The sequence below is a fragment of the Gopherus evgoodei genome, chromosome 13 (assembly GCF_007399415.2).
Source record: "Gopherus evgoodei ecotype Sinaloan lineage chromosome 13, rGopEvg1_v1.p, whole genome shotgun sequence".
Lineage (NCBI taxonomy): Eukaryota > Metazoa > Chordata > Testudines > Testudinidae > Gopherus > Gopherus evgoodei.
The window spans coordinates 3,905,103-3,918,148 of record NC_044334.1 but is presented as its reverse complement, the minus strand read 5'-3'; the positions used below and the strand labels follow the sequence as shown (position 1 = coordinate 3,918,148).

General features: G+C 41.3%; 2 protein-coding genes across 2 annotated transcripts in view; one reads left to right on the top strand and one right to left on the bottom strand.

Annotated features, from left to right (window-relative positions):
* Positions 1-13,046, top strand: part of MYO1H (myosin IH) — a 58,802-nt gene that overhangs the window by 17,113 nt on the left and 28,643 nt on the right. Inside the window, exons 2-8 of the mRNA XM_030582622.1 lie at positions 4,059-4,220; positions 6,218-6,333; positions 7,602-7,800; positions 8,864-8,944; positions 9,487-9,666; positions 10,944-11,042; positions 12,346-12,459. Coding sequence (XP_030438482.1) covers positions 4,059-4,220; positions 6,218-6,333; positions 7,602-7,800; positions 8,864-8,944; positions 9,487-9,666; positions 10,944-11,042; positions 12,346-12,459 — 951 coding nt within the window. The remainder of the gene's footprint in view (positions 1-4,058; positions 4,221-6,217; positions 6,334-7,601; positions 7,801-8,863; positions 8,945-9,486; positions 9,667-10,943; positions 11,043-12,345; positions 12,460-13,046) is intronic.
* The window catches only part of KCTD10 (potassium channel tetramerization domain containing 10), a 53,977-nt gene continuing 48,661 nt past the window's right edge, over positions 7,731-13,046 (bottom strand). Inside the window, exon 8 of the transcript XR_004002962.1 lies at positions 7,731-7,794. The gene's annotated coding sequence lies outside the window, so the exon portion shown is untranslated. The remainder of the gene's footprint in view (positions 7,795-13,046) is intronic.

Genomic DNA, 13,046 nt, shown 5'->3' with positions numbered 1-13,046 from the left:
TAACCTGAGACCCAGGAGGGGGATGCGACCAGGTGACACTTTGCCTGGGAGGCAAGACAAAGACCAGGAGGAGGAGCAACGAGGAATGTCTGAGGTTGGGTTTCTTGAAGCTGGGCAATCTGACTGGGCATCTAGCCCAGGATTCCCCCAAGATGGACTTGGCTGAAAGTCACTGATTTCTGTGCTAACAAGCTCTGTTCTATGCTGTGTTCCTGTCAACTAATAAACTTTCTGTTTTACGCTGGTTGAGAGTCACTACTGGCTGCAGAGTTGGGGTGCAGATTCCTCTGGCTTCCCTGGGAACCCTGCATGGGCAGACTTGCTGTGGGAAGCACGTGGTGCGGAAGGGGATGCTGAATGCTCCCAGGTCAGATCCAGGAAAGTTGAAACTGTGTAAGCTGCTTGCCTTGGTGACAGTATGCTCAGAGAGAGGAGGCATGCTACCCCAGAGTCCTGACTGGCTTCATACGGAGTAGTTCCAGAGCACTCCCAGTGACTCCATGGCAACTGTATTCCCAGATAATGTTGAATAGCATTTGAAAGGAAGGGGAACATCAAGAGGACAGTTCTTGTGACTAGATCATAGATACATATTTGTCTTGTTTTTGTTTATTTTATTTCTGGCATACTGAAGCTTGTAGTTCATATCTTGCCAGATAAGAAAATTCCTGCAGAACAAGCTTTTACTGAATTTGAATGTTACTGTGACATCTATAACCAAGTGATACAAAACTGGGTATGAATGCTCTCCTGTGTTTTTGTAGATGTTCCAAACAGACTGAATCAAGTTGCTGCTTTGTTCTAGTCAGAATGGTCATTCTTAATATGGTATTGAAAGAGATTAGAATGAACTAATTTTTGTGAATTCATAACCCCTTGAGAGAAAGTAGAAATGTGTCCTAACTGTTCCTGTCACTAGCAGCTTAGAAAATGTCAGCACTAAAAGTATAAAACTTGTGAATCAGTTTACTGAAGCAGAAGTGTGGAATGAAAGTCGTGATGACATGCAGATCAAAAGCTGAGAGAGGGTTTCAGGCACTAATACTTCTTTGAGTTTTGTAAAGAGTCAAATTCAATATTCACAGTGTATTAAAAGCATGCTGGAATTCATGGTAATTTTTCTCTCTTCCTGTACACCCTGGTCTTCTATCTACTGTAGAGAGTTGGGTATTTTCCTGGAGATATCTATTGTGTTAAAACATGAAAATTTTGAAGGTGATCCTCCTGATACAATGTTTGAGTAAGGGTAGGTTTCATGCACAAGGATCACGTTCTTCACACATGCCTTAAAATACAGCCACCACTTCTACATCTGGGGTGGAACACAAGTTGCTTAACAAGGGCCCAGCAATAGTATGACACAATTCAGAGGATGTAGCATTTCTTTCTTCCACTTAAAATTAAAATGACTTTAAGATAAAGAGAATTATATAATGTAATTACTCGAGTTAAAATATTGGTCCAGACGCCCCTACTCATTAAAAAAAAATCTCATTGTACTTTTTATAGGTATAACTGGTCAAAACCTCTTTGCATATCTGAAACGTGTGGCAAGATTATCTCTGAAATGAGGGGGAGAGTTGATTTTTATGAAACAAGTAAATGCACTTAATGTGTTTGTAGACAGGGCTAATATACTGCATGTCTTGTGAAAGATGGCTATTCCCTGAGCTCAGCTAAATCTCCTTATCCCGGTCAGATAACAGATTGTGAACTTGAGTTCAGTGCTTTGATATGCCTTTGGTGAAATTCTTCTTTCATGGTAACTGCACTTCTGACAGCAAGACTTGCTTTCTTCCACTTGAGCTTTGGAGAAGGTCTGGATAGCATAAGTTCAGAATCAAGGTTTGCCAAAAATCAGTAGAAACTGGAAACAAAAGCAGAAATAGCATTTTATTCTGACTTTTCCTGCACAGTTTCTGGTAAAAACTAAAATAGCATCACAACAGCTATATAAATAGCCTCTCCCAACATCCTTTCAATGCCAGTTCCAAATCTTTTGTGCATCATTTTTTTGAGACAGAGTAGAAAAATATCAAGAACCCCTGTCATAAAGGCCAACACAATAATACCAAACATGAGACTTGCATTACAATTCCCATATCTAATAAACCTTTACATAAGTTTAATGATCTTCAGCCAAACTTATTTCTCTAGTCTAATTCACCGAGTTCCAGAACTGCTTAAAACATTTTGATCTCATCTTATCTTTTATTTTTGAAAATATTTTGGCCCAATATAAAGAAAATAAATCATGCACAGAGTGAGAAATGAGTTCTTGGAAATGTGTAATGTTTGTTCAGGACTATTTGAAATGTAAGTGCTATAGAAATTATAAAGAATCCTACTTGTCGACTTGCTAGTGTTCACTGGACACATCATTAAAAACTGAAGGGTAAGAAACCTAATGCAATCTGTAAATCAGAACAGAATATCTGTATCCCAGTCATGGGAAATACCTTTTATTCTAAAACTATTTTCCAAGGTAATAAGTCAAAAATGAATAGTGCAGAGAAATGGAGAGGCCTTTGGCACAGCAATAGCCCTGGCACGTTCTTCATCTGTTTTGAGAGGAGAGTGCTAGCCAAGACAGCATTATCATCTCCATATCATTCCAAAAGTGCAGTGTCTCCAGCAAGACAACTCAGTTGTATCTAATAATCTTTGCATCATTATGTCCAGAACGCTTTCCTTGGTGTGTGGAGACATCTGCTGTCCAGATTTAAAAAGGTTGTTCCTCATTTGCTTGTACGAGATTTAAAAAATGTCATCAACTTACTCAATGCAGCAGATGCAAGTTTAGTTTTTCCAAGGAAATAAAAATTAGGTCAGATGCAGCACCTGTTTCTAGGAAGAGCCTCCTTTTTTATATTTTAAAGTAGCTTGAGCAGCTCACCTGACCTCCTTGTATCTAAACAAAACCAACTCAACTGGAAACAGTTAAGCTGACTCAGGCACAGTGATAGTGGCTTGTTAAATTAACCTTTAGTGGCTCATCTGGGTTTAGGAACCAGGTTTGTCTAGCTTCTAGGCAATTGTGTTAAGTTCTAGAGAATCCTATGTGGAAAACGGAGGTTTTTTTTCCCTTCCTATCTGATCTTTGTTGTCCGGAAAAATTAATCCACTACTGAAGCTCACATCTTCATTCTAACTCAAATCTTGAGTAGGCTCTGAGTTCACTGTAATGGGAAGCTAATTGTCGCTGGGCCGATAAGCCCACGTCAGTTTTGAATTTCCCACTGGTTTAAAAAAAAAACCACACTGCACTTTTCTAAATTCCAGTTTGAGGATCTTCCTACTATTATATTTTGATGATTGTTCCAACTGAGCTCTCATTCTGTAGGGCAGCTTGCCTTACTGCAGCCTATTTAGGTACAAACAACCTAGGAGAATATTTCATACCTGGGGACTGTCTGTCATACCTGGGGACTGTCTGTCAGATCAGATATCAGTATGCATCCTTTACCTTTTACATGATTGTCATCATTCTTCTCTTGCTACTTACCAAAGCTGGGTTTGTGCTGAAATTAAGGCTGCTTCCTTCTGCTTCACTGTAGGATCGGTTAGCAAATTTTAATGCTGAATTGGCAGCATTGCTGCCATCTGTATCTGTCTTGGGTACTTACGACTCCCATTACACTATCCTACCTGAGCACCTCACAGTCTTTATTGAATTTCTCTTCACAATAATGCTGAGACAGGACAGTGCTGTTATCTCCATTGTGCAGATGGAGAACTGCAGCACATGTAGTGGGAGATTTGCCCAAGGTCACATCAGGAGACTTGAACTCAGATCTCTAATGCCTTAGCCACTGGACCATGACTACAGAGTGGGATGTCAAAACACAGGATTCTGATACCACCACAGCACCAAGCAGGCTATTAGGCTGGGAAGGAAGGAAGTCGTTATTAAGCCATTAATTGCTGAAATAACAAAAGGGTCCAGAGCTTTCAATAGAGGTGGGTTTTTTTATGTTTGTTCCAGTGTGAAAGCTCCCCCCTTCAGAAAAAGGAAAGGATCACACACGTATAACTGAGCTCCTTTCCTTGCATTGCAGAAAGAAGAGGTGGGTGATAACCACAGCCAGCTGAACATGGAAGGGGCTCTGGTTGCCCGGGACAGAGTTGGGGTACAGGACTTCGTTCTTTTGGATTCCCACACCAGTGAGGCTGCTTTCTTGGACAACCTTCGCAAGCGATACAGAGAGAACCTCATCTATGTAAATATGCATGCTTTTATGACTTCATCTTTCATGGCAATGCAGGTACTTGTGTCTAGAAGATAGTGTGAACTAACATGTAATTTTGGGAAGGTGTCATGTCTCAGACTACAACCTGCTTACAAGTCAGATCTAAGAATAAGGGAAAACGGGGCATCTCTGTGGAACCATTGTATTGGGATGATCAGAGTTCCAGGTGGACTTAATTTCTCTCGTCACTGCAGTGTTGACTTGCTGGTACAGAGTGAATTATCTCCCCAAGAATATGGCTTTCTAATGCTTATGTCTGATATACAAGGAGGAGTTGAAAGATGTTTGCGGTATCTGGCAAGCTGACTGCCCTGTTTGCCCTTTAGATAAAAAAAAACAAGTACATATCTTCTTTGGATGGTATGGCTTATGTTCAGGGTATATGAGTGGTTGTAATAAATAACAAAGGAACATGAAAAGCCAAGCCAGCACAAAGAGTGCTCTGAACCTCAGGATCAAAATTTGCTAGTTCTTAATGGCCTTGTTCTTTCAAAGGTGCTGAGCACCCACAATGCAATGTTTTTGCTGTGCAGATCTTAAATGGTAGAGAATATTCCAAATCTCTCTTCTGTTAGATGAAACTCAATATTCTGAGGCAAGTGTGGAGGGGGGGGGCGGGGCGGAAATGAAAGGACTTGGTGGAGTGTCAGTTTCGTGGGTTCTAAAGTGTTGTGTAACTTTGGCACCCTGAAATATTCTCAAATTAAGGCAGTTAGACTTGCACCTTGAAACCTGAGACTTGTTTATCTGCAGGGCTCAGGAAGGAATTATTTCTTTCCATATACAGTCTTATGAAAGAGTTGGACCAACTTTGGTTGGGGAAAGGTACAAGCTTTTGAGCTACACAGAGCTCTTCTTTAGGTCTGGGGAAGGAAGCAGAGTAGAAAGAAGAGCACTGTGTAGCCTGCAAGCTTATACGTTCCACCAACAGAAGTTGGTCCACAAAAGATATTACCTCATCCACCTTGATTCTTTCATATCCTGGGACCAACACAGCTACTACACTGCAGACATGCACGGTTTTAAGTAACCACCAGGTGGCTTATGTGTTTAGCTTTCCTATGAAGCATCAGCATCACATCTGGAGAATAACAGACTTTCAATGTCAAGTATCAGAGGGGTAGCCGTGTTAGTCTGGATCTGTAAAAACAGCAAAGAATCCTGTGGCACCTTATAGACTAACAGACGTTTTGGAGCATGAGCTTTCGTGGGTGAATACCCACTTCTTCAGATGCATCTGAAGAAGTGGGTATTCACCCACGAAAGCTCATGCTCCAAAATGTCTGTTAGTCTATAAGGTGCCACAGGAGACTTTCAATGATTTAACAAAACAATGTTAGTTGTAGGCAAATATGTTCCTATGTTAACTGGGATGTAAATATGAACCAAATCCCAGAAGCATCAAGGGACAGAGATATCAAAAGTCTCAGTTATTAAGAGAATTAAAGGACTAAACAAGGGGTCAGCAACCTTTCAGAAGTGGTGTGCCGAGTCTTCATTTATTCACTCTAATTTCAATGCCAGTAATACATTTTAATGTTTTTAGAAGGTCTCTTTTTGTAAGTCTATAATATATAACTAAACTATTGTTGTATGTAAAGTAAATAAGGTTTTTAAAATGTTTAAGAAGCTTCATTTAAAATTAAAATGCAGAGCCCCCCGGACTGGTGGCCAGGACCCAGGCAGTGTGAGTGCCACTGAAAATCAGCTCGTATGCCGCCTTTGGCACACATGCCATAGGTTGCCTACCCCTGGACTAAACCAATGTAACGACGTTACCAGCCAACCTTTAAATAAGGGTTTAAGTGTATGGGGAGTTAGAAATGGAGCACAGAAATATTGAAGTCTTTAAAATCTTTGTTACAGAAAAGTTCCACATTTTTTATTTTGTCAGTTTTCACATGGTACGCTTGAGGTTGCCCTTCAGGAGAAGTCATTCTGTTTGTTTATTCTGTTCTTCCCTGTAGACATATATTGGTACACTTCTAGTATCTGTGAATCCCTACAAAGAGTTGGATTTCTACTCAGTTAAACAGATGGAGATTTATCAAGGTGTCAACTTTTTTGAACTGCCACCACATATGTAAGTAGCACTAAATTCCACTGCTTTCAGTTCACGTAAGCACTTTTTGACTTTCATAAGGTCAGGTCTAGCACTGTTTCTGTTGTGTTTTTTTTATATTACAAACACTTTCAAACATAATTGGGGGGGGACTTTTCATAATAGCAATCTTAGCAGGTAACTTGCTAACTTGTGGGGTTATTTATCAAATAACTTCAGTTAGACAATATCATAGGACTGGAAGGGACCTTGAGAGGTCATCTAGTCTAGTCCCCTGCTTCATGGCAGGACTAAGCATTATCTAGTCTAGTATATGTCTCTGCAGAGTTGGCATTTGGATGTCAGAACTTGGACGGAGGGTAATTTCAACTTTAGTATTGACACAGCTTTGAAAATACAAATGTTTTGTGAATGTTAATCACTCTTCACAACTTCCCTGTGAGGGCATGTAAGTATTTAACTCCATTTTACAGAGGGCAAAATTGAAGAGCCAGTTTGTCAAAAACCACAGGGAAGAATCTGTGTCAGACAGGGCTAGAATTAAGGAATTTTACTAGCAAGTCAGAGCTCAGCACATGCCTTCCTCACTTACCTGATGATAGGATGTCAGACCATCAGGGCTCAGCCATGATGTGCCCTGGCATAATTCCAGTACTGAGTATATCCTTTCATCAGTTTCTGAAATGTTCCTTTTCACAGTCTCTGCCCTTCCTCCTGGCTCCCTGAGCTCCACCTATTCTCAGTGCTCATAATTCTGCTTCCAGCTGGTTCTGGGAGCAGGAAGTGAGTTGAGGTCAAATTTCAAAGCTGGACGTTGACTTTTGCATTTTCTTCCCAAGTATGGGGTGGAGGGGAAGTGGGAAGGGAAAGTGGCTGCACTAATTGTTAACTTTTAAAAATATCTTCACGGGCAGAAGTTGGGGCTCACCAGCAGGCTGCTTTAAAAAAAAATGAAAATTTGAGGTGGATCAGTCTCTGCCTTTGGGTCACGGACTTGCAGTGTGCTAACCTGTGTCCACAGCAGTGTGCACAGTCCACATGGGTTCTGTTGATAAAGCTCTTTTCCTCCATCATGTGCCTACACCTCCATTTGAATTAATGTTTCTACTTCCAAGTTGTGAATCTGCAAATTTTCTGCTGGGAACATTGCTTGCCTGTCCAATTCAAGGTCTGTAAATTTTAGCTGTCTCCAGTGTTAAGAAACCTGACAGAGCTTTCTGTCATTTTGTATGGCTGTTTCATACTGAGTAATTCTTTAAAGCTGATTTTTTTTTGTGGCTCTTATTCAGATATGCCATAGCTGACAATGCTTACCGGGTAATGTGTGCTGAATACAATAACCACTTCATCCTCATCTCTGGGGAGAGTGGTGCTGGGAAAACAGAAGCCTCCAAGAAGATCTTGCAGTACTTTGCCGTGACCTGCCCAACTACGGAACAGCTGCAAATAGTCCGTGATCGCTTGCTGCTCTCCAATCCAGTTCTGGAGGTAAAAGAAAAATTAAAAAAAAAGACCTCTAAAGGTGTACTATGAAGAGGAGATTGGCTGGCTGCAAGTTTTCTCTGTTTATAAGACTGAAATGTTTTGAATGTATGGAAGGAAGAGGAGATCTCATCAGAAGAATGGCCTCCAGTTTGTGGGGATACTTGATCTCTGATTGCATTACAATGAAAGTAATTTCAGCCCCTTTGCAAGCACATCCTTTCTGACTTGGAAAATGTGAAGGAATTGATGTAGGCCAGTTTGTTGTCCAGGGATTTAAATTTTGTCCGTTTGTAGGCTGAAAACTACATTTCTTCATCTATAATAAAAACATCTAGTCTCCCACTCAATATAAATGCTGTGCAAAGAAGAGATTTTTGTCAGTAGTGCTCCATAAAGAAAAGAGAAAATATTTTGAGACTATTTAATAAATGCTGACCCATATCAATGAATGAACAAGCCTCTCAGAGCATCTGTCACCTATCCCTCTAGTTGCCTAATGTGCAGGAAGGTAACTCTGGATACTACTATTCAGGGCAGGTTTTCAGAGCTCTCCTGAAAATGAGATGAGCTGAGAACTGGATATAGATTCGTGTGGTGGGTGCACACATTCAGTGAACTTTAGATGACACGTGCTCATATTATCAGAAATTTTAGGGAAAGCTTGTCTAAGTCTTCATGACTAAACAATGGCAGTAAGTAAATGTGAGCCATTGATACTTAACCCTACATGAAGAACCAACTGAAGAGAATCTGAGAACTGAATGTAACTAATTGTGAGTCTGGGCACATAGATTCTACTCTTATGGAATGCTCTGTGTCAGCAGTGGGTGGGGAAAGAGGTAGGCAAGTATGTCCAGTCTCAGGTAAATACAAACCTAATTTTTCAGAGTTTCATGGGATTTAGCTGCCCATTGACTGACCAAGCGTGAAAAGAGAGGGGAAAGTGCCTAGGTTATCTAAAGCTGTACATGCTGATGGTTCTCCCTCAGTTCCTCATGACCCCAATTCTAGATGCAGAGGTCTCAGCAGCAAGAGGAGTGACTTTGTTTTGTTTGTTTCTCTGCAGGCTTTTGGAAACGCAAAAACTCTGCGTAATGACAACTCAAGTAGATTTGGAAAATACATGGATATCCAATTTGATTTTAAGGTAACAACAAATGTCTTGGACCATTCTCGAAACAAACATAACTATTTACCTGTCTGGCACCAGCATGGAATATTTAGTCAGTAAACCTTATACTGCTCTGCAAAATTATTTACCATCCAGGCTACCTTCTGACCTCATTTTTACAGCTCTTGCTTTTTTTGACTGAGGGTCTGAAGTCTTGTATCTTGGAAGTTTCCAGCATTATTGGCAACACAGCCAACTGCTCAGTGGAAAAGGTAATATTTCACTACAGAGCAGGAGCTAGTTGAAAGGACAGTTACTCCTCAGACAGTGTGTGTCTACTTCTGAGGGATATTTTAATAGAGAAACTAATGAAGTGTAAGAAGAGCAGATAGGCTTCTGGTGTCATCGCTACTTGTCACAGGATGTGTATGTTAATAAGAATACAGCAGTCACAAGACTTCTACTGGCTTCCTGTCACTTGGACTGTTGAGTATTGAAAGCTTAGCAGTCTAAGCTCACTTGGCTGTTTTTTGTTTTTTTTTTGCTTTGTTCCCCTCCCTCTCTCCTCTCCCCCCCAGGGAGCTCCAGTGGGAGGGCATATCCTCAGTTACCTGATTGAGAAATCCCGAGTCGTTCATCAAAACAATGGGGAACGGAATTTCCATATCTTCTACCAGTTGCTGGAGGGTGGGGAAGATGACCTGCTTCGCTGGCTAGGACTGGAGCGCAACCCGCAGAAGTACATGTATCTTATACAGGTTGTGATAACTAGGCCCCTGGCATGGAACTACCTGTGGGGTTCTAGAGGCTGCATTTGGCAGCATAGATCTGCAGTACCTGTTACCTTGTTCTGTAAAGGTCCTGTATTATGATCACCTATGACTCGATGGGTTTTCTTCACCGTTCATGTACTTCATTATGGTAGAAGCCATGACTATAGCTAATGATTTTCTAAGTGGTTAATACTGTAGAACAGCTGTCCGTGTATGGTTTTCTACCCTTGTTTCACCTTTTGACACTGATTTGCCATGGGTCTAGAGCTGCAGCAATATTAGTGCCTCAACTTCCTTTATTTGTAACTTTTGGATGGATTTCTAACTAATGGATAAAGCACATTAGAATGAGACAACACTATGGGTTGCCCAAATTCTGCCCTTAGGCTGTGAAATCACTAAAAGCTGCATGAGAGTACCAGACTAAAACTTGGTCCTGAATTAGTTTCTACCCTCTAGTTATGAATCCAACCTATCCTTGCCTCTCCTCCATTCATTTAGAGAGGGATTTCACAATGAAGCAAACTGAAATTTTGTTCCAAACTGTTGCCAGGCAAATGAGTGCGCTATCCTAGAGGCAGCATTGTGACTTAATGGCAGATGTCACTAGGCGGAAGAGCTGGCTGGTGTTGTATAAAAACACCCCTTTGGTTCATTGGAAAGCATGGCCTAAACTACTATTTGCAAGTTACACTTGGTGTAAAGGTCTCTCTTTTTAAGGCTTTCTTTATTAATTTGGTGTAAAATAAGTAAGTCTGAGGACTTAAGCAGCTGCTATTTATAATATGAAGAAAAGTGTTCCCTATGCTTGTTTATAAATTGCAGAATCATGTTCGCAAACTGCTGTTTTATGACCTCCTATTTCCTTCAGTTTTTGATGGAGTATAATGTGCAGACAACTTGCCCTTCTCCTGGTATAGACACACTGAGTAACAAAGGCTACGTTGCTATAAACATAATAGATGGCTAGAGCCCAAACGTCACCATAAATGTGCTAAGTACCTAGTACCCAGACTCAACACACACCATGCTCTTAAGTAATGGTTACAGAAAGGACTGACCAGTAGAGCCATGGGCAAAATGGGCAAAACTGGAATAACCTTCTGTGTGTATATCTACGAACAAGGTGATAAAGAGCTGAGAGAACTGGGAATCAAAAATGCCAAGCCAAGGTGTGATTGGCTAATGGTACACAGATCACCTGATCAATAAAACTGTAGTGATGGATGCAAAGTTTTCATGATCTTTCTTCTCCTCAATAGGGTCGATGTGCCAAAGTGTCTTCCATTAATGACAAGAGTGACTGGAAAACAGTCCGCAAAGCCTTCTCGGTCATTGACTTCACTGAAACAGATATTGAGGTATAGAGGCATGAGAAGGGATGCCCATTTATGAAAGGGGGTAACTGCTGATTCTGTCCTGGTTCAGGCTGGATATCTGGGGACATTTCCAAATAAGGGCTGTAGCTCTTTCTAAGGAAGTGGTGGAAGTCTCTTCCCTTGTGACACCTAAAACTGGACTGGATACAGTGCTGAAGTACGTGTTGTGGGGAACAATCTTGCACTGACTAAGACGTGGACAAGATAACCTGAGAGCAGGAATTGTCTGAATATCTTACTGGCTTCTGATAGTCCATAATGGATAGAAAAATGGGATGCAATAACCAATGCCTGTACCCACCAGGGGGAAAATGCTTTACAAACCGTATTACTGGGCCAGTGGCAAACTTTCAGATCCCGTCCCCACCCTGTGTTTTTCTGGTGTCAGAAGCGTGTTGCTAAAGGAAGTCTATATTGCTACCACTCTAGTGAAAAATGTCATGTGTATGGAGGTAGAGATTGATATCAGAACTTCATGTCACCTATAAAACCCTATAAAAACCAGGGGCTGTTATTACTCTTCATATCATTAAACATTTGTTTGATAGATTTAACTAAAAAAAAAAAAAAGACCAGGAAGGGAATTAATTTGATCTCCTGCATAATACAGGACACAGAATTAGGAGTTTGTGGGGATATGGTTGTGGCTTTGTCAAATGACCAATTCTTTTTCAGATGCGTGGTACAAATTAAAACATTCTCCCTCTCTGCAGTTTCTAACTGATTTTTTTTTATATCACTTAAGTAAGTTGGGTCCAGAGTTCATTGGAGTATCATCTGTGCCTCTCTGAAATGGCTCTATAACTGCATTTGGCAAGTGCAAGAATTGCTTTTGGCTTCACTGCATCCTATGTGCATCATAAGTGCTCTTTTTCTGCTACCTGTGTGTTGTGAACTTCTCAGGAGTAAGGGAAGAAGGGTCTATAAAAGTGATAGTCCCAGCACCAAGATGGCCTGAGATACAGGTCCTGTTGTAATCATGCCTGGTGACCTCGTCTTTGCCTCTCCCATGGACTTTGGTGATTCCCACCATCCATCTACTTCTTAGGTTGAGCGGCTGGCTTAATTTTGAAGTGTCAGCTGATGTGCATATCCTAGGGAGTCAGACTGGAAGGAGGTGGCCAGGTTGGAGTGTCCTCCTGTACCAGGTCTAGAGAATTAGCTGATTTTCAGATCAACAGATTGCACTGCCATGGAGCCAAACAAGAGCATATTCTGCTTACGAGTAATGACCATGTAACCATATGAACTTGGCTTTTAACAGTCTTTGTCACTTTGGCCTCAGCATCTCTTTGGGGTCATTGCCAGTGTCCTGCACCTGGGAAATATTCAGTATGAAGAAGATAGTAACGGTCATGCCATCATCACCAACGGCAGCCAGATCAAATGGATCTCAAAGGTACCATCTATGGGGAGACAGGAAGCTTCCATACATATTTGGAGGCAGGGGCCCAAGACACTAGGTTTGAGGGCTTGCTTCCCTTCCTTGCTATGTTTTTTATTTGTGGATGGTAGCATGTACTGTACTAGGAAGCGTCCAGATTCTCTAGAAGGACAGCCTCTGCTCTGAGGGGCTCACCTGGGCTGTGTGTGTCAAGTCCGGCTTGAACAGTCCCTGTGCTAATCAGGGGATCCTAGAAATGTAGGAGTGGAAGGGACTTTGAGAAGTCAACTAGTCAAGCTCCCTGCACTGAGGCAGGACCAAGAAATCTAGCCCATCCCTTCTAGAGGTTTGTCCAACCTGTTTTTAAAAACCTCCAGTGATAGACTCCACAACCTCCCTCAGGAGCCTATTACAGAGCTTAACTACCCTTAGAGTTAGAAAGTTTTTCCTAATATCTAACCTAAATTTCCCTTGCTGCAGATTAAGCCCATTACTTCTTGTCCTGCATTCAGTGGACTTGATCAATTATTCTCCACTGTCCTCTTTATAGCACCCCTATGAACTCTGTACTGAGCTGCCAGATGCAGAATCCTGAAGTTTAA